The sequence below is a fragment of the Giraffa tippelskirchi genome, chromosome 10 (genome assembly GCF_054371585.1).
Source record: "Giraffa tippelskirchi isolate mGirTip1 chromosome 10, T2T-mGirTip1v1.2.pri, whole genome shotgun sequence".
In the NCBI taxonomy this organism is placed as follows: Eukaryota; Metazoa; Chordata; class Mammalia; order Artiodactyla; family Giraffidae; genus Giraffa; species Giraffa tippelskirchi.
The window spans coordinates 93437690-93465090 of NC_137284.1; the positions used below are offsets into that span (position 1 = coordinate 93437690).

Here is a 27401-nt window from a genome sequence, read left to right on the forward strand (position 1 = left end):
TCCTTTTCATTTGTAACAAGAACCCAGGATGAAAATATAAGGAACAACCACATTCATCTATTTCCTTCATTCATCGTTATGTTCAATGAAGTAAGAGATTTCAGAAATGAATATATATTTTAAATATATATTTGGACCTTTAGTCCAAATTGTCCTGAACTGTCTGGAAAGGATGCAAGCAAAAACAAAATTTCTACATGTTGTCATGTGCTTGGACATTATTCCATCTACTTGCAAAATACCTTTCTAGAGTGCCTAGACGGCCAATTATCCTTACTTCAGTTCCCCCACCCCCCAAAAAACCCAAATCAACAATTTAGTTTGTTCTGTTCTGCTCCACCAATACAACCAAAGCTGCTAGCTCCCAACTTTAACTGGCCAACAGTATGTAAGTACTGATAAGGATGTGTATATAATCTTCTCAGGTAATTTCCAAATAAAAGTGTAATTTCACTACTTCTAGACTCAAGGTTACCACTGCTGTCTCCTCTTCATCCAAGAAGATAAAAAAAACAAAAATGATAAACAGGCTATAAGTACCACCAAAAATGTAAGGAAAATGAAACTCAAAAACTAAATTGCAAGTGTAAAATACACAATTTATTTATTTTACTGACTGTTGTAAACCACTGGTATAATAAAACATCAACCTGATTGAATCCTCTTGAGGGTTTTCTTGGGAGGTAGTGTGGGAAATGAAATATGTTAGTTACTAAGATGATAATCTTCTTAAAAGGTTTTATAATAGGAAGGGGATAAATACACCAACCAGTCCGACTTGAAATGGACAGGAATAAACTTTATTAAATAGGAACAAATTCTAACAGTGCTGTTAAGTATGCCTAGCTAGCAGATTAGAAAACTTTAGGGTAACCACTCTTACCCTTCATCCCAGGAAACTGATGTTAAAGCAATTTTACATCCCTTATACATAATAGCTAGAGGAGCCACAAACTAAAGAAGCTTGCACACTGTTTTGTTTTTAAAAGTTAAAATTTACCTTTCTTGTTATTAATACATTAAAAAACTTGAAAATTATTTTAAAGATTTAGTTAAGGGGATAAAGTTTTAGAAAACTGTGAATGAGACCATTCTAAAATCACTATTAAAAACACTCAAAATACCATGAACTAAGAAACCACAAGAGAAGCACAAGTAAACCATCCTTGATAGCACTATGATCTCCTTGCAACTGTGTAGATTTCCATTTTAAAGTTCCATTTAAAAGACCACTCCTTAAAGAAACTTGGTTCTACTTTAAATAATAACCCACCTTAGTTATCAAAGGTAGAAACTTAAACTAGCTAGGAAAAATAGTTCAACAGAGAAGTAAAATGGGATTCTCCAAAATACTTTACTGGAATATTTAAGAGAAAAAACAAAAAGCAACAACAACAACAACAACAAAACTGAAAACATTATGCTTTAATCGCTATACTCCAAACTACCATGCTGCTCAAGTAAAAACTGAAATTTATTTTGTGAAAGTGGAGTTTTCAGTCTGACATGTCATTTTTTAGATGTCCTGGATAACAAAGCTTGTTAGCAAAGTATAATCCAGTTTACTTCATATAATTTGGAAACTGAGGGAGGGGTATTTCCCAAATTTCCCTTTAATCACTCTTCCCTTTATTAGTGTATTTGAGTTTCAAATAAAATGATCGGGACACCCATTCATGCAAGCGTCCAATAGCCATAGTAACAGAACGCTGTGTCCTCTCAACAAGTTCTCTAGGTTAACTACAGTTTTTTTTTTTAACTTCTTGTGTTTCACTTTCCTTTTCACAGAAATCACAAAGTGGTTCTAATGGAATAAAGGAAGATCAGCCTTTGCAACAGGGGATGAGGAGTGTGAGTGATCACCAGAGGCAAAGGAGTTTGAAACCGAGCCCAAGGGAGTGGGACGGGGGAATCGAGCAGGGCTCCCCGGAACAGATAGATAAGGGTCCTCCGCACCCGGGCCACCGGTAGAGGAACGTGGCTGGCTGCTCCGGCAGCCCTACTAGACCTCGCCCACCCCTTCCTCGAGGAGGGACACATCTGCCGACTAAGGGGTGAGCTTGTTTGACTCAGCTCCGCGGGAAAAACCCCTGCTTTTCAAACCTGACTCCCTCTTTCCACGGCGGAATCCCAGGGGCCGTTACCTAACTGACCTGCTCTCCTCAGGCAAGCCCTAACCAAGGCCGGCCCTGCCGGGCCCAGGGCCAAAAGGCCGCACTCCTGGGGAAGGCGTGAGCTCACCCAGTGACGCCCCGGCAGTCGGCCCCCCAAGCTGCCCGGAGCCCCGGGCGGCGAGTGCGGGTAATCGGTTCGGGCCCGCCTCAACCCCTCGCCGCACCGCCCCATCACGCACCCCCCCAGGCCCCGCCTCCTGCCGTCCATCCCTCCATCCCTGCTCCATCAGCTTCCTCCCCAACTGCGGCGCCAGCCTCACCTGCCCTATCCCGCCCGCTGCCGCCGCCGCCGCGCCTTCCCTCCGGGCTTCCCCAGCGCCACGACCCCAGCCCGGCCTCCCACGTCCCGCAGCCTCGCGCTGGTCCCCGACGCACCCTCTCTTCCCCGAGCCTCTACCTTGTATGAGTCGGTGGCCAAAAGGATATTGAACTCGGCTTCTGCTGCAGCATTCATCTCGGGCGGGAGTGTGGGGGCCGCGCGCCGCGGACTGCCCGGCGCGGCTGCGAGGAAGGAGAAAAATGGGCTTCACCGCGCTCCGTTGCTTAAGTCACCGATCGGTCGGAGGGGGAGGGTAAGAGGAGGGGGAAAGGGAGCGAGTAGGAGGGGCCAGAGGAGGGCGGTCCCGGGAGCCGTGACGCGGCGAGGGAAGCGGCGGCGGTGGAACGGCGGCGGAGGCGGAGCACGCTAGCAATCTAGGGACTCCCGGCGGCCTCCTCACCCCGGCTGCCCGCCCCCGTCCCATCGCTCCGCTGGGGACGCGAGGCGGGGGGTGAGGCCGCGCGTGCGCAGATCGCAGGGGGCGGGGTGGGAAGGACGTGAGGCACGCGCTTTTCTCGGAGACGCCCACACCGGGAAGCCGGAGGCTGAGGGGCCGTCCCGGCCCGTGACCCATGCGCCCGCTTGGCGTTCATTTCCCGGCTCTACGCAGCGGGGCGGGGGCGGGGGCGGGGCCGGGAGGGGGGCGTTCCTAGCCTCGCCACTCCTGCGATTAGCCGGTTTGCCCGCCCCGCTGGCACCTTCCTATCCTTACCCAGTCCTGGCCCGTTTTCTGAGTCCTCCTGAAGTCACGCCACTGGCTGGGGGCTGAGGAGCCTCCCTCTGTCCGTCTCCCCGTCCCCCTCGCGCAGTTCCTCACCTTTGTCTCTGGCTCGGATTCAGGATCGAGCCTTTTGCCTTCATCCCTCGTGTCTCTCCTGGTCCTTCTAACCCTTTTTAAAATCTGAAGAGCTGCGCTGAGGAATAAGGGCTGAGGGGTCTGCTTAATCTGACGCATCGACTTCACTTTCCTCCACCTCTGTGACTGAGCTCTTTGATCCTTTGAGGATGTTTTGACTTTTGCCGAGAAAATAGCCTGCGCCCAAATTCGGGTGTTGAATTCAGTCCTGACATAATCAGAGGACAAGACCCAGTTGAGTCTAGTTTGCCGAGAAGTAATCGGCAACGGGCTACAGTCTTTGACAGGGTGCGAGACTGACTTGTGTCATCGCTGTAATCGCTCAATCTTGGGAAACGGGTTGGCAACCTGGAAATACAAAAGCAAATGAGACGACGTCGGATGACTTCAGCCAAACGTGGACCATCCGTTTGTTCTCATACGTGGTTGCATTTTTGCGTAAAACTGATTTCCTTTGTCCCCATGATTAATAGTTGTTTTCTTTTTTTTTAAGATTGTTTTACAAGATACAGGTTACCAGGGGAAAACCAACTTAATGAAAACTAGTACATGACCTTTGCAATTGTCATTTAAGTTAGTGGAAATCTCATTTCATGGAGGGTGGGGGTGGAGGCTGTGAATTGAGAGAGATTCAATGTCCGAACACTGAGGCCTCTTTAATTAAAAGCAACTTCAGTCCAGACTATGTCTCCGGAGTTAGTACAGATTCCTGACAATAGCCTCCATCTATAGGGAGATTCAGTAAAGGCAAAGATTACAGACGTGGTGAGGTATCCCTAGGCACTCACCAAGGTAATGAATAATACTAATGCACTGAGAATTATTTCAATATCAAGGTTTAAAACAAACGAGGCTTTTGGTTGACCTCACTTGTGTTTACCAGGAAAAATTACTTTCAAAACTAAATTAATATTAAAATAGTAAAAATTTTATTTGGGGAGATTCTGTTATTAATACATTAAAAAGTACAATTCAAAGAAGAAAAATGATCGGTTTTGCTCTTAATTTGGACCTTTCTTCATTCATTCATTTAAAATTTCTATAACCTAGTTTACTTAAATGACAAATGCTTTTTGCTTAGCTTCCTGGAATCCATGTATATATAACTGACCATTGTTCTATGTGTGTGTGTGTGGGGGGGGATAGAATTCTGATTACAAAGTGGGCTTTGTTTATGGTAGCATAAAATTTAAGCTTCAGTCTTTGGATTGAATTTACAGTTTTAAGGTGAAAACGCTTAATATAAGTGCGAGTAAATATGCTATTAACATTGCTTGTTAAATGCAGAAACAGTCATAAGGCCTGCACTCATAGCAGCAACTTGAACACAGAGCAGTCTTCAGAGGATAAGAGGAAAATGAAGTCATGTTACCAATAGAAAATATCCGTTTGTCTAAGGTAGAATTAGGCATCAGCGGTATCAGACTGCTAATGCAGGAAATGTGGGTTCAGTATCTGGGTCAGGAAGATCCCCTGGAGAAGGAAATAGCAACCCACTCCAGTATTCTTGCCTGGGAAATCCCATGGACAGAGGAACCTGGTGGGCTACAGTCCCAGGGTCACAAAGAGTCGGACACAACTTAGCGACTAAACAAATATGTAATACATGGTTAAGCAGGACAAATTTTTAGTTAATTAGGATTTAGAACTATGAAATTATTGCCAAATACAAAATAGAGATTTCATTTTCAAGTGGCCTTCCTTGAAAGACAATTTAATAGCTAGCATTTAGTATATTTATCAAGTAGCATCAGTTCAGTTCAGTCGCTCAGTCGTGTCCGCTCTTTGCGACCCCATGAATCGCAGCACGCCAGGTCTCCCTGACCATTACCAACTCCCGGAGTTTACCCAAACCCATCTCCGTCGAGTTGGTGATGCCATCCAACCATCTCATCCTCTGTCGTCCCCTTCTCCTCCTGCCCCCAATCCTTCCCAGCATTAGGGTCTTTTCCAATGAGTCAACTCTTCGCATGAGGTGGCCAAAGTATTGGAGTTTCAGCTTCAACATCAGTCCTTCCAATGAACACCCAGGACTGATATCCTTTAGGATGGACTGGTTGGATCTCCTTGCAGTCCAAGGGACTCCCAAGAGTCTTCTCCAACACCATAGTTCAAAAGCATCAATTCTTCGGCCCTCAGCTTTCTTCATCATCCAACTCTCACATCCATACATGACCACTGGAAAAACCATAGCCTTGACTAGACGGATCTTTGCTGGCAAAGTAATGTCTCTGCTTTTAAATATGCTATCTAGGTTGGTGATAACCTTCCTTCCAAGGAGCAACCGTCTTTTAATTTCATGGCTGCAGTCACCATCAGCAGTGATTTTGGAGCCCCCCAAAATAAAGTCTGACACTGTTTCCACTGTTTCCCCATCTATTTCCCATGAAGTGATGGGACCAGATGCCATGATCTTAGTTTTCTGAACGTTGAGCTTTAAGCCAACTTTTTCACTCTCCTCTTTCACTTTCATCAAGAGGCTCTTTAGTTCTTCTTCACTTTCTGCCATGCTGCTACTGCTGCTAAGTCGCTTCAGTCGTGTCCGACTCTGTGCGACCCCATAGATGGCAGCCCACCGGGCTCCGCAGTCCCTGGGATTCTCCAGGCAAGAGTACTGGAGTGGGGTGCCATTGCCTTCTCCTTTCTGCCATGAGGGTGGTGTCATCCGCATATCTGAGGTTATTCATATTTCTCCCGGCAATCTTGATTCCAGCTTGTGTTTCTTCCAGCCCAGCGTTTCTCATGATGTACTCTGCATATAAGTTAAATAAGCAGGGTGACAATATACAGCCTTGACGTACTCCTTTTCCTATTTGGAACCAGTCTGTTGTTCCATGTCCAGTTCTAACTGTTGCTTCCTGACTGCATACAGGTTTCTCAAGAGGCAGGTCAGATGGTCTGGTATTCCCATCTCTTTCCGTATTTTCCACAGTTTATTGTGATCCACACAGTCAAAGGCTTTGGCATAGTCAATAAAGCAGAAATAGATGTTTTTCTGGAACTCTCTTGCTTTTTCGATGATCCAGCAGATATTGGCAATTTGATCTCTGGTTCCTCTGCCTTTTCTAAAACCACCTTGAACATCTGGAAGTTCACGGTTCACGTATTGCTGAAGCCTAGCTTAGAGAATTTTGAGCATTACTTTACTAGTGTGTGAGACGAGTGCAATTGTACGGTAGTTTGAGCATTCTTTGGCATTGCCTTTCTTTGGGGTTGGAATGAAAACTGACCTTTTCCAGTCCTGTGGCCACTGCTGAGTTTTCCAGATTTGCTGGCATACTGAGTGCAGCACTTTCACAGCATCATCGTTTAGGATTTGAAATAGCTCAACTGGAATTCCATCACCTCCACAAGCTTTGTTCGTAGTGATGCTTTCTAAGGCCCACTTGACTTCACATTCCAGGATGTCTGGCTGTAGGTGAGTGATCACACCATCGTGATTATCTGGGTCGTGAAGATCTTTTTTGTACAGTTCTTCTGTGTATTCTTGCCACGTCTTCTTAATATCTTCTGTTTCTGTTAGGTCCATACCATTTCTGTCCTTTATCGAGCCCATCTTTGCATGAAATGTTCCCTTGGTATCTCTAATTTTCTTGAAGAGATCTCTAATCATTCCCATTCTGTTGTTTTCCTCTATTTCTTTGCATTGATCGCTGAGGAAGGCTTTCTTATCTCTCCTTGCTATTCTTTGGAACTCTGCATTCAGATGGAAATATCTTTCCTTTTCTCCTTTGCTTTTTGCTTCTCTTCTTTTCCCAGCTATTTGTAAGGCCTCCTCAGACAGCCATTTTGCTTTTTGCATTTCTTTCCATGGGGATTTTCTTGATCCCTGTCTCCTGTACAATGTCACGAACCTCTGTCCATAGTTCATCAGGCACTCTGTCTATCAGGTCTAGTCCCTTAAATCTATTTGTCACTTCCACTGTATAATCATAAGGGATTTGATTTAGGTCATACCTAAATGGTCTAGTGGTTTTCCCTACTTTCTTCAATTTAAGTCTGAATTTGGCAATAAGGAGTTCATGATCTGAACCACAGTCAAGTAGCATAGGAGATCTGAAAAACTGTTTCTCATAGGTCTCCACAACATGACAAATAATGATAAAAACAAAGACTCAAATGAGTCCCCGACTTTGTTCAAAACCCAGGATTAACCTACTATTCCATCCAAATAGCTAGTCGAAGCAGGGTAAATTGGGCATCTAGCTCCTTGTTTATTTCCTTCTGAATGTTATAAAAGGCCTGCAACTCATCCATTTGATCAAGATGGGTGTTCCTGCACCACTCCTATTTCCACACACCTTGGAACACTTTTTCAGCCTTGGTACACTTTTGTATTTCAAAATTGCCTCAGGTATTCTTATCAGACCTGAGTTCACCTCAGTAAAACAGTGGAGAAGTAGGTGTGGGACACACCCACCTGGAACTCCTGTCAATGGTTATCCATCACGCTTCATAACTTTCTCCAGCCTTACAAGCCACAACAGTTGTTAAAAAAGTTAAAGATGAAATTTTAAATTAAACTTGAACCTTCTCTTATTCAAACTTCTGTGGCCCTTTGGGGACACCTCAGAGTTCTAATTTCATAAGGAAAAGGCATTATTTACAGAAACACATGGGTTTTCATGAACCTGATTATCAGTGCTGTCAACTCTTGAAGCACTCTTTAACGACTCAGTTTGTTGGATCCGCTACAATCACATAAAGACACACACAAAGCTGCTGAGTCTTAGTCTACAAGAATAGAAATGATAAGAGTTAAGTGTAACTCACGTACAAGAAGAATTAACACACATACATGGATTGTTCATAGACCTTCCATTACAAAGTGTTCTAGTTTACTTTCTATTGTATGTTTGTGATCTGACTGTACTACATTCTTGGACAAAGTAAGGAAAATGTGTACATGTTATAATGCTACATGTGTGAATTTGGATAACATAACTACTTATAAATTTTGCTGATGGTCACTTTCAGACTCAATGGCCAAAATCAATGACTGAGAGAATAAGACTGTTAGACTGTTGAGATCTTTCCATGCAGCACTTTCCTAAGAAAGGTTTATCCCTGATGGTAATATGAGGTGCATATTAGTGGTAATCAGATATGCATTTTTGTATCAATTATTATATATTTATTTTTAATGAGTTTTAGCAAAATATAACTAGTACATAGTATTAGTACTAGTATAACTCAGTTTGTTTCTTGGAAATTATTACTTAGGATGAAGCTAAAGTCAATGGGCACTTGGACTGGTGAAATTTATTATTTTGTTATTTTTCTTGCCTTCCTTAACCTATCAGCTGTTTTCATATATAAGGTTTTCTTGAAGTTAAATGTGAAAGGCTACATACTATATGATTTAATTTATATAAAACTCTAGGAAAGGCAAAACTAGTGTGAAAGAAAGCAGATCAGTTCTTGTCAGAGCCTGAGGCTAAAGGAAGTCAACTGCAAAGGAGCATGAGGAAACTTTTGGGATGAAGGAAATGACATGTGTGCTAATAACTATATAACTGTTTACATATGTCAGAATTAATTGAATTCTGTGATGAATTAATTGAATTCATCATAAAAGTGATGAATTTTATTGTGTATAAATTGTACCTCAAGAAAACTAAAGACAGGTTTTCTTGAAGTCATTTAAAATATTTCCTCTCTCTTTCCCATTTTGTTTTCTTATGTTTCTATTTCCATGTTCCCATTTTACTTTACAGGATTGGGAGATAAGCACCATTTTGTTCTCCTTAGAGAAAGGATAGTTGTTAGGACAAAAAAAATCAGAATTTGTATGGAAACACAAAAGACCCCAAATAGCCAAAGCAATCTTGAGAAAGAAAAACAGAGTGAGAGAAATCAGGTATCCTGATTTCAGACTATATTACAAAGCTATAGTAATCAAAACATTACGGTACTGGCACAAAAACAGAAACATAGATCAATGTAACAGAAGAGAAAGTCCAGAGATAAACCCATGCACCTATGGTGAACTAATCTATGACAAAGGAAGTGAGAATATACAGAGGAGGAAAAAACAGTCTCTTTAATAAGTGGTGCTGGGAAAACTGGACAGTATGAAAGTAGAACATTCTCTAACACCAGAGACAAAAATAAACACAAAATGGATTAGAGACCTAAATGTAAGACTTGACACTATAAAACTCCTATATGAAAAAATAGAATACTCTCTGATGTAAATTGCAGCAATATCATTTTTTATCCACCTCCTAGAATAATGAAAATAAAACCAAAAATAAACAAATGGAACCTAATTAAACTTAAAAAGTTTTGTACAGCAAAGAAAACCATAAAATAAAAAGACAACCCACAGAATGGGAGAAAATATTTGCAAATGAAGTGAAAAACAGAGGATTAATCTCCAAAATATACAAACATCTTATGCAGCTCAATATAAAGAACAAACAACCCAATCAAAAAATGGGCAGAAGACCTAAGTAGACATTTCTCCAAAGAAGACATACAGATGGCCAAAAAGCCCATGAAAGCTCAAAAAAAAAAAAAGGCCAAAAAGCTCAGCACCACTAATTATTAGAGAAATGCAAATCAAAATTACAGTAAAGTACCACCTTATACCAGTCAAATGGCCATCGTCAAAAATATCTATGAACAATAAATGCTGGAGAGGGTAAAGAAAAGGGAACTCTCCTACAGTGTTGGTGGGAATGTAAATTGGTACAGCCACTAAGGAGAACAGTATGGATATTCCTTAAAAAACTACATGAAGAACTGCCATATGGTCTAGCAATCTCAATCTTGGGCATATACCTGGAGAAATCCATAATTTGAAAGGATACATGTACCTCAATATCCATTGCAGCACTATTTACAATAGCCAAGACATAGAAGCAACCTAAATGTCCATGGACAGAGGAATGGATAAAGAAGATGTGGTACATACATACAATCAAATATTACTCAGTCATAAAAAAGAATGAAATAATGCCACTTGCAGCAACATGGATGGACCTAGATATTATCATACTGAGTGAAGAAAGTCAGACAAACACAAATAACATATGATATCACTTATATGTGGTTTCTTAAAAAAAAATTGTACAAAGAAATCTATTTACAAAACAGCAATAGAGTCACAGACTTAGAAAATAAACTTATGGTAACTGGGGGAAGAGGAGGAGGGAGGGATAAATTGGGAGTTTGGAATAGACATAGTCATACTACTACATATAAAATAACTAATAAAGGCCTACTGTGTAACACAGAGAACTCTAGTCAATACTCTGTAATGACCTATATGGGGAAAGAACCTAAAAAATAGTGAATATATGTATACATATAACTGATTCACTTTGCTGTACACCTGAAGCTAACACAACATCATAAATCAGCTATATTCCAATAAAACTTTTTTTATAAAAAGAAAGGATAGTTGTTGAATTTGCTGAACATTTATAGAAACTTGATGTCAAAAGGAGTTTTTTGCTATTGTGTAGGAAGCAGGAAAAGGAATCAGTTCCAATATGATTAAGTTAAATAAGAATATATAAACACCAGGCTTCCTTGGTGGCTCAACTGGTTAGGAATAAGCCTGCAATGCTGGACATGTGGGTTCGATCCCTGGGTTGGGAAGATCCTCTGGAGGAGGGCATGGCAACCCACTCCAGTATTCTTGCCTGGAGAATCCCCATGGATAGATGAGCCTGGCATGCTACAGTCCATGGAGTCACAAAGAGTCGGACACGACTGAGCGACTAAGCACAGCATGTATACATAGTTATGTACAAATAAGTATGAAGACTTCATAAGGAAATGTTACATTTTCCTTTGTTCTTTTCCAAAGCAGCTGTGAAATGACTGGGTTCTGGAGTTGGGGGAAATAAAACAATATAGGTAGTTAATTCATTATCCCCAGTATATTAAGCGTTGGATTGTTACATCAAGATAAAACTGCATATGGATATGAGTCTTAAGTGCAAGAACAATTTCTGGGAAACAATGAAGGCCTGAATAAAGATCAACCAGCCCCATGGCTGAGTCACTTTGCTGAACAGCAGAAACTAACACAACATTATAAAGCAACTATACTCCAATTAAAAAAAAAAAAAAAAAGAGGCCCATTTAGCTGTCACACTAAAATGTTAAAAAAAAAAAAAAATCAACTGGCCCCAACCCAATGTCCACACCCTGGACTTTTTCTGTACCAAGAACTGCTCCACCTGTGAAACCTTAAATTGTAGCCTTGTTTCCTCTGGTCAGTATATCCTGCCTTTCTAGTTCACTCACTCACTCTTCCTCCTAGAGCTTTGTTGCTCAGCATTTGCCCAAAAGGACTTCACTTTCCTCCTTATCTAGACCTAGGCCCATTCCTTCTACTGTCAACATCATCTCTGGCTCCCTTATTTCCTAGCTGGCCCCCAGAAACTTACTGTTTTTGCCCTTAGAGTATTCAGGCTGCTGAGCACCAATAGGAAACATCACATCACCATGAATCTATCATCTAGAACAGAACAATGTGATGCTGCCTGACAATCCTTTTATTCCCCCCATTCAGCATTCTTTCCCATTTTGCTCAGCATTTTTGGAAATGTTTACCTCTCTCCTCAAACTTCTTAACCCAAAACAACTCTCTCCCTCTTAGTAGATGATATGTAACAAAAAGCAAGCCATCAGTAGGAACTCCCTATACTATAATAGCTTTTAAGAGAAGAGATCTGGTTTATTTTAGAGGTCTATTCTCAGAGCCACGTGTAGTGCCAGGGGCATAGCAGGGATTTAGTAAATAGTTATTGACTGAATGGAGCTATTTCTATTACCAACAAAAGCAGGATGGATGGGGAGGTAGATTATATCGCTTGCCCATGTTCAAAGCCCCTTGTTATTGCATTGTTCACCCATATTTAAAGTCCCTCTTCTTTATTCTCATCCTATTAAACTCAGCCATGACCAAAGGAGTTTTTAGCCATGAAATGTGGACTGAGCTGATGTGCACCACTTCCCTGCAGAAACTTTAAGAACTCAGGTGTGGTTGCCTTTCTCTCTTTTCTTTCTGCCACGAATACTGCAGGATTCCAGACAGGCACTGAGCCACAAGCCTAAATCCTGAAATGTGAGTGACACAGAACCAAATCAGAGCAAACAGGCTCTGGATGTGTAGTGGGGGTGAGAAGTCATTTTCTCTTTGTAAACTTGTGATGCTTTTGGAGGCTGTTACTGAGTACAGAATGAAGCAGGGCAAAGGCTAATAGAGTTTTGCCACGAGAACGCACTGGTAATAGCAAACACCCTATTCCAACAACACAAGAGAAGACTCTACACGTGGACATCACCAGATGGTCAACACTGAAATCAGATTGATTATATTCTTTGCAGCCAAAGATGGAGAAGCTCTATACAGTCAGCAAAAACAAGACCAGGAGCAGACCGTGGCTCAGATCATGAACTGCTTATTGCCAAATTCAGACTTAAATTGAAGAAAGTAGGGAAAACCACTAGTCCATTCAGGTATGACCTAGATCAAATCCCTTATGAGTATACAGTGGAAGTGACAAATAGATTTAAGGGACTAGACCTGATAGACAGAGTGCCTGATGAACTATGGACAGAGGTTCGTGACATTGTACAGGAGACAGGGATCAAGAAAATCCCCATGGAAAAGAAATGCAAAAAAGCAAAATGGCTGTCTGAGGAGGCCTTACAGATAGCTGGGAAGAGAAGAGAAGCGAAAAGCAAAGGAGAAAAGGAAAGATGTTCCCATCTGAATGCAGAGTTCCAAAGAATAGCAAGGAGAGATAAGAAAGCCTTCCTCAGCGATCAGTGCAAAGAAATAGAGGAAAACAACAGATGGGGAAAGACTAGAGATCTCTTCAAGAAAATTAGAGATACCAAAGGAACATTTCATGCAAAGATAGGCTCGATAAAGGACAGAAATGGTATGGACCTAACAGAAGCAGAAGATATTAAGAAGAGGTGGCAAGAATACACAGAAGAACTGTACAAAAAAGATCTTCACGACCCAGATAATCACAATGGTGTGATCACTCACCTACAGCCAGACATCCTGGAATGTGAAGTCAAGTGGGCCTTAGAAAGCATCACTACAAACAAAGCTAGTGGAGGTGATGGAATTCCAGTTGAGCTATTTCAAATCCTCAAAGGTGATGCTGTGAAAGTGCTGCACTCGATATGCCAGCAAATTTGGAAAACTCAGCAGTGGCCACAGGACTGGAAAAGGTCAGTTTTCATTCCAATCCCAAAGAAAGGCAATGCCAAAGAATGCTCAAACTACCACACAATTGCACTCATCTCACAAGCTAGTAAAGTAATGCTCAAAATTCTCCAAGCCAGGCTTCAGCAATACGTGAACCGTGAACTTCCAGATGTTCAAGGTGGTTTTAGAAAAGGCAGAGGAACCAGAGATCAAATTGCCAATATCTGCTGGATCATCGAAAAAGCAAGAGAGTTCCAGAAAAACATCTATTTCTGCTTTATTGACTATGCCAAAGCCTTTGACTGTGTAGATCACAATAATCTGTGGAAAATTCTGAAAGAGATGGGAATACCAGACCATCTGACCTGTCTCTTGAGAAACCTGTATGCAGGTCAGGAAGCAACAGTTAGAACTGGACATGGAACAACAGACTGGTTCCAAATAGGAAAAGGAGTACGTCAAGGCTGTATATTGTCACCCTGCTTATTTAACTTATATGCAGAGTACATCATGAGAAACGCTGGGCTGGAAGAAACACAAGCTGGAATCAAGATTGCTGGGAGAATTATCAATACCTCTGATATGCGGATGACACCACCCTTATGGCAGAGTGAAGAAGAACTAAAGAGCCTCTTGATGAAGGTGAAAGAGGAGGGTGAAAAAGTTGGCTTAAAGCTCAACATTCAGAAAACTAAGATCATGGCATCTGGTCCCATCACTTCATGGGAAATAGATGGGGAAACAGTGGAAACAGTGTCAGACTTTACTTTTTTGGGCTCCAGAATCACTGCTGATGGTGACTGCAGCCATGAAATTAAAAGACGCTTACTCCTTGGAAGGAAGGTTATGGCCAACCTAGATAGCATATTGAAAAGCAGAGACATTACTTTGCCAACAAAAGTCCGTCTAGTCAAGGCTATGGTTTTTCCAGTGGTCATGTATGGATGTGAGAGTTGGACGGTGAAGAAAGCTGAGGGCCGAAGAATTGATGCTTTTGAACTATGGTGTTGGAGAAGACTCTTGAGAGTCCCTTGGACTGCAAGGAGATCCAATCAATCCATCCTAAAAGAGATCAATCCTGGGTGTTCATTGGAAGGTCTGATGTTGGAGCTGAAACTCTAATACTTTGGCCACCTTATGCGAAGGGTTGACTCATTGGAAAAGACCCTAATGCTGGGTAGTATTGGGGGCGGGAGGAGAAGGGGACGACAGAGGATGAGATGGTTGGATGGCATCACCGACTCGATGGACATGGGTTTGGGTAGACTCCAAGAGTTGGTGATGGACAGAGAGGCCTGGCGTGCTGCAATTCATGGGGTCGCAAAGAGTTGGACACGACTGAGCAACTGAACTGAACCGAACTGAACTGAAGCATAACTAGGTTGAACCTGACAGATATAGGCTTCCACACATCTTTTTTCTCCAGGCTGAAGGAAAAGGTGCCTCTCCTTCTACCCCAGGTTAATCTCCATAACCTGTTCTCTGGACCCAACCCCTTCCCCCCTCACCACCCTGCCCCCCCATATCCTTAGATCCCATTCCTGTTAGTCATCACCCTTTCTTCTAAACTTTCAAATGCCTCCTTTTTGCTGACTTTTTAGCATGCAAACCTAATTCAGTACCTTCCATTTTAAAACTAAACCAAAAAGACCGACTTCCTTTTCCAGAAAAAGAGATCTACACCTCCCATCTCTACTTTGTTTGGTCTTTGTGACACTGACACCTCGGCCAGATACACTGTAAGACCCAATGGTTATATTTCACAAATGTTGGCTAGTGACACCAGTAAAAACAGATTTAGTTTCTTTTCTTCATTTAACCATTATCCCTCTTGTTTTTCCCATGACACCGGGGTGAGAGTGTTTTCTCCAAAGAAAGTCCGAATCTATTATTTCACAGTTCCATCTGCCTTGGAACAGGAAGAATCCACCTGTTATCTACCTTAAAGTTTATCTCAGTCTGGACTGTAGGGTATAGTTCGGGTGAGGCAGAAAAGGAAAGATGACCTCAACGGAAGTAGGTTACCTTTATTCAGGCAAGGAGGGGTGACAGTCGGCCTAACAATCAGGCTGAGCGCCCAGAGGGATCAGGGGGGCTCCATATTTATAGGGGGTTTGTGAAAGGTTTCTGGACAGGGGGTGATAAGTCTTCTGGGCCTAACAATCAGGCTGAGCACCCAGAGGGATCAGGGGGGCTCCATATTTATAGGGGGTTTGTGAAAGGTTTCTGGACAGGGGGTGATAAGTCTTCTGGGCAGGTGTAGGGGGTGGAAGGTTGCTTCCTGACCTGCATACAGATTTCTCAAGAGGCAGGTCAGGTGATCTGGTATTCCCATCTCTTTCAGAATTTTCCAGTTTATTGTGATCCACACAAAGGCTTAAATAAATATTAGTAAGATGGATATTTATTATTGATTTTTTTCTTTTGAGAATATATATCTATTGCAAACTGAAAGAGAGGCAAAAGAGAAGCTACTATTTTCTTCATGTAAAAAAATAGCTTACAGGTATCTTCATGGTGTTAACACTAGAGCTGGTCCAGAAATAGTACCATCAGGCTGCTCAAAGATGATCAACCTACAGAGGACTGTGAAACACTAACTAAACTGACAAACAATAGATTGGTTTCTGGAAGGGAAAATTTAATAAACTGCCATATGAAATAAACCTGACTTGACAATGGGATCCTGTTATCTGTACAGTAGTTTTCCTCTGAAAACCAGTTTATATATTTATAATTGGCTTGATACAGAATAGGACACAGTGTTAGAAGCTCTCAAAAGATGTCTCCATTAAGTCATCTAAGTCTGGGACAGTAGCTTTCTTTATTCTGGGGATATTTTTTATCCAGATTAGAGCATTTGGTTTTCTAGAATCAACATAGTCTCCTCTTGGAGAGAATCAGAAAACAGTGACAAATTCCACAGGTACCATTTCAATGTGCCGGGCAAGCTACAATGCCGTTGGAGAGAAGGAACAGTTTCATTTTACATTAGTGGCATTTGAACCATGTCTTCCTGACACAGAGATTGGTCATTTTCCAATTCTACCAACAGCACATTTGTAAGCTCTCTCTTCAGCTATTGTGTTATAATAACATTCTATTTTCACTTTCAGAAGATGACTTTTTCCTTATTCTACTTCCACATTCTGGTTATTGAAGGGTAGTCCTTCATGTGCCAACAACATTTAAGTTTTAAGAATGACTTTAAAGCTGTGTGCCAGAACCATTACATTTACTACTAAGAATTCACAAGGTTCTTCTCAATGAAATCACTCAAACTAATTAATGATGTGTGTGAATCTACTGAAATATGATGACTTACATAATATGGGAGGGCATACATGTCCCATGGTCTTTGAATTCCAATTAGTATATGGATGTGTGTTAAAAATAAAATAGGAAATAAATTTATACAGATCATATTTATTTATCTAATTGAAGTTCATATTATTTTTGGTCTTGCAACAAATGCTGTGCTGCTAGAAATATAAAAGTGGAGAGCTGGAAAATTATGTCATAAATTTGATCATATAACTTTTGTACATGACAAACTTTTAAAAATCAAGCAAGTATTGAACACATAAGTTATCTTAAACATTTATAGAATTCAGAAGTATCTAGGGTAAAAAGTGTAAGTTGATTTTTACGTTCTGGTTTGCTATAAACTTGTTTTTTAACATGAATGAGCACTGACTTTTCTAAAATACTATTTTCTCCTTTAATCTTTCAGTGCTATAAATTACACAGAGTGATTTCTCTATGTTGAACTGACCATGTTTACCCAGAATAAACCTACCTTGCTCATGCTGCATTATTCTTTAATACATTGCCATATTCAATTTGCTACTCTTATATGTGTATGTTCTTTCACTATACGTGACTTTCACCTGTATGTTCAGGAATGATATTAGCCTAGAGTTTTCTTTTTTAATACTATATCCTTGTCTGCTTCTTATATTAGAGTTATACTTGTATCCAAGAAGGAGTTCAGAAGCTTTGCATCTTTTCTGATGTTCTAGAAAATTTATAAAACATAATAGTTTCCTGTTAGAATTCTTCTGTGAAAGGATTTGGCCTGATGCATTTTCATTGTTGGTTTTTTTTTAAATAACTTTTGTATTACGGGGAAATTCGAACATAAAAAAGTAGAGAGGATGACATAATGAAACTTAACGCTCCCATCACCCAGCTTTAACAATTGTCAACTGAGGGTCAATCTTGTTAAATCTAGTATAGCATACTTCAGGGATACTGTAGGTTCCATTCCAGACCACAGCAATAAGGTAAGTCACATGAATATTTTGGTTTTCCAATACATATAAAAGTAACATTCACACTATATAGTAGTTCCTCAAGTGTGCAGTAGCGTTTTACCTAAAAAAAGTATATACCTTAATTTAAAAATACTTAATTGCTAAAAATGCTAATCATTTAACAACACAGGATTGTCACAAATCTTTGGTTTGTAAAAGGTTTTGTGAATTTCAATAAAGCAGAGGGCAAAAAATGAAGTATATTTGAATTTTGAATATTATTTCAAAGTAAATTCTAGATGCTATATGATCTCATGTATAAATATTCCAATATGAATTGCTAAGAGATTAAAAACTCTATGAAAACATACCACAGTACCTTAATCAAACAAAACATAACAATAATTCTTTGAATATATTCCTTGAATATTCCAAAGAATATTATTCTTTGAATGACAATAATGCCTTGACTATTTGAATACATTCCTTAATATAATTAAACTAGTGCTCATATTTCCAATTGTCTCATATCACATTTTACAATTTGTCTGTTTTAATCACAAATAAGGTTCACATCTATACTACAAAACTGCAGTCATCAAAACAGTATACTACTGGCACAAAAAAGAAATACAGATCAATGGAGCAGGATACAAAACACAGAAATAAACCCACCCAACTATGGTCAATTAATCTACAACAATCCTTTGACAAGACTAAATGGAGAAAAGACAGTTTCTTCAATAAATGGTGCTGGGAAAACTGGACAGCTATACGTAAAAGAATGAGATTAGAACATTCTTTAACACCATACATAAAGATAAACTCTAACTAGTTTAAAGACCTGAATGTAAGATCTGAACTATAAAATTCATAGAAGAAAACATACGAAGAACACTCTTTGGCATATTGCAGCAATATCTTTATTGATCTGTCTCCTAGAGTAATGAAAATAAAAACAAAAATAAACAAATAGGACATAATTAAACTCAACATTTTTTGCACAGCAAAGGAAACCAAAAACAAAATGAAAAGACAGTCCACAGAATGGGAGAAAATATTCTCAAACAAGGTGACCAACAAGGGATTTGTCTCTAAAATCTACAAACAGCTCAGTATCAAAAAAAATAAACAACCAAATCAAAAAATCGGCAGAAGACCTAAATAGACATTTCTCCAAAATATACATATAAAGGGCCAAAGGCACCTGAAAAGATGCTCAACATTGCTAATTTTTAGAGAAATGCAAATCAAAACTGTAACGAGATATCACCTCACACCACCTAGAATGGCCATCATCAAAAAGTCTACAAACAATAAATGCAGGAGAGGGAGTGGAGAAAAGGGAACTCTCCTACACTGATTGTGGGAATGTAAATTAGTACAACTGCTACGGAGAACAGTATGGAGGTTCTTTAAAAGAGAGCTAACATACGATTCAGCAATTCCACTTCTGGGCATATATCCAGAGAAAACGATGGTTTGGAAGGATTCATGTACTTCTATATTCATTGAAGCGCTGTTTACAATAGTCAAGACAAGGCTTCCCTGGTTGCCAGTGGTTAAGAAGCCATGTGGCAATGCAGGAGACATGGGTTTGATCCCTGGTCTGGGAAGATCCCACATGCTGGGAGGCAGCTAAGCCAGTGCACCACAGTTACTGAAGCTCGTGCTCCCTTGAGCCCGTGCTCTACAACAAGAGAAGCCACCATAATAAGAAGCCTGTGCACCACAACTAGAGAGTAGCCGCTGCTAGCCACAACTAGAGAAGGCCCAAACACAGCAGAGAAGACCCAGCATAGTAAAAAACAAACAAACAAACAGACAAACAAACCATAACAGTCAAGACATGGAAGCAACCTAAATGTCCATTGATAGATGAATGGATAAAGAAGACAGTGCATACAATAAAATACTACTCAGCCATTAAAAAGAATGAAATAATGCCATTTACAGCAACATGGATGGACCTGGAGATCATCATACTAAGTGAAGTAAGTCAGACAAAGACAAATATCATATGATATTGCAGACTTATGATTCACAGACTTGGAAAACAAGCTTATGGTTACCAAAGGGAAAGGAGGCAGAGAAGGGATAAATTGGGAGTTTGGGACTGACATATGCACATTTCTATATTTAAAATAGATAATCAACAAGAACCTACTGTAGAGCACAGGGAACTCTGCTTAATATTCTGTAATAACCTAAATGGGAAAAGAATCTGAAAAAGAATACATGTATAACTCAATTACTTTGCTGTACACCTGAAACTAAGGCAATATTGTTAATCAACTATACTCCAACAAAAAATTAAAAATAAAAGTAACAAATAAAGTCCACATGTTGCAATTGTCTGATATATTTTCAAAGTCTGTTTTAATCTTGTTTTACTTTTGCATCTTTTTTCCTTTCAACTTGCTTGTTGAGGAAATTAGGTTGTCATATAGTTTCCTGTGGTCTGAATTAGTGTTATCCAACAGAAATAAAATGAGATTCACAAGTGTAACTTTTAATTTTCCAGAAGCCACAATAAGGAATATAAAAAGAGGTAAAATATTTTTAAATAAAAGATTTTATTTAATCTAATATATCCAAAATACTATCATTTCAACATGTAATCAATATGAAATTATTATTTTACATTCTTACTTGGGACACAAATTCAGTGTTGTATTTTATACTTATGTCACTTCTTAATTTGCACTTAATTGCTCAAGTGTCACGTGTGACTTGTAGCAACAGCATTGGGCATCACAGGTCTGGCTTTTGCAGAATGAATTCCTGTGATGTAGGTAACTGTCTTTCTCCAGACTCTGTATTTCCTGTCAGTTGGTTATCCCTTTAAATGTTAGGTGTTTTATTTAGTCTCTTGGCAAGACTACCTCATAGGTGGCATGTTCTTCCACGAGGAGGCACATATGTCTCACTGTCACTCCTTTTGTGTGTCTGATAGTCATTGAAGCTTGATGTTTACATTGACTAATTCCTTTGGGGGTCATTCATTCTATTAATTCATTCAATTACTCTTTTTCATTTCTTAGCAGAAATATGTCTATAGAGGGAAACTGCCCATCATAAACTATTTGGGTAAGTGCTTTATTCTTTTTTATTTACTAGTTTTCAAAATAATGAGTTGATTTTCTAATATCCTCCAACTTAGATCAATATTAAGTTGATTATCTGTTCTAATTATCCTATTGTTGCATTAAAAAATCAGTCTTGAGCTTTAAAAAATGTTCTCTGTTTCTGTGGGTCAGGAATTCAGGAAGGACTTAAGCTGTGTGCTCTTGGAGGCTGGAGCAGAATCAGTGAGAGACTGGAGTAACTGAGGATGACTGGGTATTTCCTGCTTTTCTGTATCTCAAAGGCCTTTTCATGTGGTCTCTCTGCATGCACTAGGTTGGGCAACTTTCATGTGTCAGCCTTAAGGCAGACTGCCTACATGGTGGCTGAAGCTTCCGGAGTGAGTATTTTAGTGAGTGAGGTAACGGCTGCATTGCCTTTTAAGATCTAGCCTTAGAAGTCACACACCATCACTTCCACCATCCCCTCCCTTATAAGAGTGATGATTAGTGTTCTGGTTGTGAATTATTTATCTATCGCATAATGATATTACCACAGGTTAAGCAGCTGAAAACAGCATGCATCTATTAGCTCACAATTTTTGTGGGTGAGAAGTCTGGCCATGGTTTAGCCAGGTCCCCAGCTTCATGCTCTCTCATGCTGTATTCAAGGAATTGGTCAGGGTTTCAGTCTCACAGGAGGTTCAACTGAGGAAGGATCCACTTTCAAGTTCCTATGCCTGTTGACAGCTGCCCATTTTCACTGACGAACTGAGGGTTTCAGTTTTTTTTTTTTTTCCCCAGTTAGGACAATTTGTTAATCAAAATTATTTATTCATGTAGAGAAATTCTTTACACAATATTTTTGCATGTGAGTTATTCAGTGAGAACTTTTTCTCACGTAAATTCTGCAAAATCAGTTGTTAAATAAACAAATGGTGAAGTTAGAAGTGCTAGTTGCTCAGTTGTGGTTATGTCTGTCTCTTTTGCGACCCCATGTGTTGTAACCTGCTAGGCTTCTCTGTCCACCGGATTCTCCAGGCAAGAAAACTGGGGTGGGTTGCCATTCCCTTCTCCAGCGGATCTTCCTGACCCCGGGATTGAACCCAGGCCTCCTGCATTGCAGGCAGATTCTTAACCATCTGAGCCACCAGGGAAGCCCAAACGGTCAAATTAGGTCCAAACAACAGAAATTTAATAAGATATTTTACAATTATGGAGTATACTTGTCATACAAATCATACAATTGTTTGGGGGAAAACAATTTGTTTTGACACCCAGATTAGCTCCTTAAGCTGTCTACATTGATATGAAAAGCGGTTGTGTTAATTTTAATTCTCCTCTTCACCTTATATTGTTGCAAAGAGAAAAAAAAAGATATCCAAAGTAGTGAGTTCAATTAATTCAAACTATAAAGAATCATGTTTTTATTTTTTATTTTTTGTTTTTTTATTAAATTTATGAATCATGTTTTTAATGCTGAGGTTTTTTTTTTTCTATTGAAGTATAACTGACTTAAAGTATTGTGTTACTTTCAGGTGTGTAACATATGATTCAGTATTTTTTATACATTATGAGATGACCATGAGAAGCCTACTTATCATCTGTCACCATACAGAGGTATTAGCAATATTATTGCCTATATTTGTTATGCTGTACATAATATTCCAATGGCTTTATTTTATAACTTTTAAACTATTTATAACAGGAAGTTTGTATCTCTTAATCCAATTCCCCTTTCTCACCACCCCCACAGCCCTCCCCTCTGGTGACCACCAGTTTGATCTCTAGGATTTCAGTTTTTTAATCTGCCATTCGCTGGAAGCTACCCTTACTTCCTGTCCCTTTTACCTTTGTTCCCAATATGGCTGCTTGCTTCTTCAAAGTCAGCAGGGAGAGAGACTCTCCTACACCTAGATGGTTTGCACAGTCATCTTATGGAATGAAAACAGCACATGGAAATTAGGTCCATCTTTGTTACCTTTGCCATGTTCTATTAGTTGGAAGCAAGCCTAGTTCCCACCCACATTCAAGAGATGGGGATCACAAAGGGCATTTTGGCTTTCTGTCAGTTCCCAGTATATGCCATGATCTGTTCTGTCTCAGGGTATTTGTATAAATTATTCCTCTTTCCCAGATGCCTTTTTCTCCTCCCCAAGTTTACCTAGTTAATTCCTACTCCTCCTGCAGATTTCAACTCTATCCTAGTTGCTTTGTTTCTTGGGAGGGATTTGGGGATATTTAATGCTAGGCTACTACTGTCATCTTCCCCCAGAGCACTTTTTCTTTTGCATAAATTTTTGGATAGCTTCTACCTTTCTTTTGTGTCTTTTCACTTATGTAGTTTTTTCCCTCTGTCTCCCTTTAAAAGTTTTGTTATGTATATTTCCCAACAAGATTATTCATTCACAGAGATATTGGTCTTTAGTAACCTCCAAAAGTTAAAACAAATCTCCATCTCTAAAGTTGCCTCTCTTCCTTATGTTGTTTATTTAGTGTTTCTCTTTTGTCGTCATACTTGACAAAGATCTGTTTCATTGCTCTTTTAAGGAAATAACTTGTAATTATGTAGAAAAAGTTATATTGTTTAATATTTTTTACACTCAGTTCAGTTCAGTCTCTCAGTTGTGTCTGACTCTTTGCAACCCCATGGACTGCAGCATGCCAGGTTTCCCTGTCCATCACCAACTCCTGGAGCTTGCTCAAACTCACTAATGTTAAAAAAAAAAAAACCCACAAAGCTTATTTTTTACATTAGTGCTTTATTAATCACTTGCTTTTACTTTCTTTGAGTTATTTTTTCTTTTTCTAGTGTTTTGAGTTAATTTATTTTTAATCATTCCCATTTTTTAATATATTATTTAAACTAGTACATTATACCCTGCGTATTACTTTGGGTATATTACTTAAGTTTTAGGTAACTTTTTTCTCACTTTTAGTTTATTTAAAAGTAGTTTGTAATTTTAGTTTTCATTTTCTATTTAAGAGGAAACACCATATGTGTTTTTGTCATCTAATTTTTTTTCACTGATATCAGAATCAAGATTATGATTTCTGTTTTCAAGAGTTTCTTAGATTTGAGATATTTCTCTTTGACTGGGTTTATGTTCAATTTTTGTAGCTATTTCATTGGTGTTTGAAAACAAGGTGCATGCTTTTTTTTGAGGGGAGTTAAATGTATTTTTGATTGTTAATTATATTATTCAAATTCTTTTCATTCTTTCTTAAGTTCTGTTTACTTGATCTATCAATTTCTGATACATTTAATGAGTTTCCCACTGCGTTTAAGCATTTGTCAATTTCTTTTAACATTAATATTTTTATTTTATGCTTTCAAAGTTATGTCAGGTGAAATTTTTGACTGTTCTGTTTTTGTAGCTTGTTATTTTCATCAATATAAAATATTTCTTTTTCCAAATTAAAAATTTTTCATCTGGAAATTAATGCATGTGAAATTAATATCACCATATTGGCTTCCTTCTTATTAGCATACTTTGAATATCTTTTTTCTGAAAACTTTATTTCAGTTATTTGGGATCATTTTGTTTCAGCTATGTCTCTTACGAAAAAGCATACGACTGGATTTTTTTTAAATGAAGTTTTTTTTTTCCTGTTTATTGACAAAGAAATTTAATATATTCATATTATTGGATCCTATCCTGATATTTATGCTTCCAATACACTATTCTTTCTTGTGGATTTTTCTTTTCTGTATGAAGATCAAGAGAAAATCCAAGATGTTCCCAGAGAAAAAAGATGTTACTGACAAAAAAATATGAAGCAGAATATCAGAGAAAAAATTTCCAGCATCAATATAAGATACTGAAAGACAACAGAACAGTGTCTCTAGTTCTGAGGGAAAATTATTTTTAAACCAGAATTCTACAGTCAGCCAAATGTGACTGTGTTCAAATGTAACAGAAAACAAAAAAGACAGTTTGGAACATGTCATGAATTCTATAGGACTAGAGAAATGCCACTGCTGCCCACTGCTCAGTGTAGAGTGGGGAAAACCATGCTGAAAGGTTTTTCCCTGGTCCAGCTCTTTTTATTGCGATGTTTTGTATTCTCGCCCAATTGTGTTCCTTGTATTTGTGGGTCCTGAGCTTGGGGCAGGGGTCAGCAAACTGGTCCTCAGGCCAAACCCACCCTGTCACCAGTTCTTATCAATAAAGTTTTATTGGAACATAATCATGTTTATTTATTCACATACCTGTGGCTGCTTTCACTCTGCAATGGCAGACATGAGAAACTGTTACAGAGACTACATGACTCACAAAGCATATAATCAGGGCTGGGACTAAGGTGAGGAAAGAGAGGTGCCTTGGGTGCAATATTAAGGCAGTGCCCCATTTTAAGACTGACCCTGCACCTGCATGACCTTGAGCACTAGCGTCTTAAGTTTTGCTTACTCACCACTTCTCCAGTCTCATTCCATTCCCAACCCTGCCTATAACATTTACTAGTGGCCCTTAACTGCAATTGTTCTCCTGGCTTAAAGTATCTCTGAAATTGTTTGTTTTCCTGGAATAGTTGTTTCTTGCACATGATATGGACCTGCTTTTCTACTTTATACTCTCTCCATCAATCTGATCATACATGCTTTTTATTCAGTGAGTCATTACTTTAAAAAATACATTATTTTAGGTATTTTGGGTAGTACAGGAGGGGAGGTAGATCTATTTCACATAGAACTCTAATGGCATTTCCGTTGAAACTACAAAATTTTAATATAAACTGTTATTCTCTCATTCCATTTTTAAAAATGTTTTCTTATGGAATATGTTATTGGGAGGTTTATCTTTTCAGATTAAATCTGACAGCACTGTAGAGGTCATGGCATAGAGTTATATATCCTTTCCCAAAAGGTTCATAAATATGTCACTTGAAATTTTACTCATATTCATTTTTTTCTCCTGAGTCCTTTTATATTTATTACATGAGGCATAGAATTAATATCTTGATCTCTTACCACTACTGACTTGTTTATTCAGCCTCTACTTTGTGCCAACTGCTGTGCTAGGTGCTGCAGCTACAATGGTGATGGGAAAACCAAAGCTGTTTCTGCTCTTATATAGTTTACAGTGTAGTTGGAGAGACAGAGATTGATCATATATTGAATTGAATACTGAATCTTGGTAAGTTGTGTGAAAGAAAGAAACAAGAGGCTGTAATAATGTCTAAAAGATGGTCCTGACCCAGGCTTCTAGTGTTGAGAATGTTTTCCTGAGACAGTGATAACTGAGCTGAAATCTACAGGAGGTGTAGGAATTAACTAGGTCAACTTTGGGAGAAGAAAAAAGTGCAGGAGAAAGAACACTTTCTGCAAATGCCTTGAGGCAGGAATGAGGATGATACAGTCCAGGAATTGGAAGAAAGCCAAAGTGATCAAAGATCTGAGAGTCATACCATGAGGGAGAGTAATGAAAAATGAGGCTGGAAAAGAAGAGTGGGGGTCACATTATATATATAAGAATTTTGGTCCCAATCATTACAGCAATTGATATCTTTTAACCTGGGAAATGATATGGTCATATTTAGGTTAAATTAAACAAGAGTTTGTCACCAGAATATAAAACTAGATGGAGGCTATGAGGTGACCAGTTAAGAGGCTGTTATAATGGTCCAGGTGAGAGTTGGGGGGTAGATTTGGTTATGGTGGTAAGAGAGAAGATAAAAGGAAACTGATTGACTCAAGGGATATTCAGAACATAATATGAACAACTCTTTGTGATAATCTGAATATGGGGGATGACTAAGTGGTGGGTGACAAGGACAATTCCTAAGCTTCTGGCTTGCTCACTTGAATCAATTTTGTTGCTATTTACTGATAAAAACACCATAGATGAACTAGGCTGTGTGGATAGATCATGTGTTCAATTTGGAACTCTCTAGACTTCCTGGATCTGGGTGTCTATTTTCTTTCCCCAGGTTAGGGGAGTTTTCAGTTATTATTTCTTCAAAATGTTTTCCTCTTCCTTCTCTCTCTCTTCTCCTTCTGGGACTCCTGTAATCTGAAGTTTAGTCCACTTATTGTTGTTCCATAAGTCCCATAAGCTATTTTCACTTTGTTTCATTCATTTTTTTTTATTTCTGCTGTTTAGATTGGGTGAGGTCCTCTTCTCTGTCTTCATGTTCACTGACCCTTTCTTTATTTCATCTAGTCTACTGTTGAATGCTTCTAGTATATTTTTGAGTTGAATTATTGTGTTTCTTTTCACACTGTTCATGGGGTTCTCAAGGCAAGAATACTTCGAGGTTCTCAAGGCAAGGCAACCAAAGTGGTTTGCCAGTCCCTTCTCCAGTGGACCATGTTTTGTCACTTTTGCTCCCTGGAAGAATAGCTATGACCAACCTAGACAGCATATTAAAAAGCAGAGACATCACTTTGCCAACAAAGGTCTGTATAGTCAAAGCTATGGTATTTCCAGTAGTCATGTATGTATGTGAGAGTTCAACCATAAAGAAGGCTGAGTGCTGAAGAACTGATGCTTTTGAACTGTGGTGCTGGAGAAGATTTTTCAGAGTCCCATGGACAGCAAAGA

General features: G+C 39.2%; 1 protein-coding gene and 1 long non-coding RNA gene across 14 annotated transcripts in view; one reads left to right on the plus strand and one right to left on the minus strand.

Annotated features, from left to right (window-relative positions):
• The window catches only part of NAMPT (nicotinamide phosphoribosyltransferase), a 74086-nt gene extending 70417 nt beyond the window's left edge, over nt 1-3669 (minus strand). For 7 of the 13 annotated variants that reach the window (XM_081535922.1, XM_081535920.1, XM_081535930.1 and 4 more), the window contains exon 1: nt 3311-3669. In XM_081535922.1, the coding sequence (XP_081392048.1) occupies nt 3311-3448 (138 nt within the window). In that variant the 5' untranslated portion in view covers nt 3449-3669. Of the gene's footprint in view, nt 1-2571; nt 2736-3310 lie in introns of those variants that run through there. The other 6 variants (XM_081535926.1, XM_081535928.1, XM_081535927.1 and 3 more) reach the window with 2 other exon arrangements.
• Nucleotides 1696-25044, plus strand: LOC145524161 (uncharacterized). The gene is made up of 5 exons (XR_014067265.1): nt 1696-2054; nt 20836-20881; nt 21052-21133; nt 22395-22476; nt 24408-25044. It is a non-coding gene; the product is annotated as an uncharacterized LOC145524161 (long non-coding RNA).
• The last annotated feature ends 2357 nt before the right edge of the window (nt 25045-27401 follow it).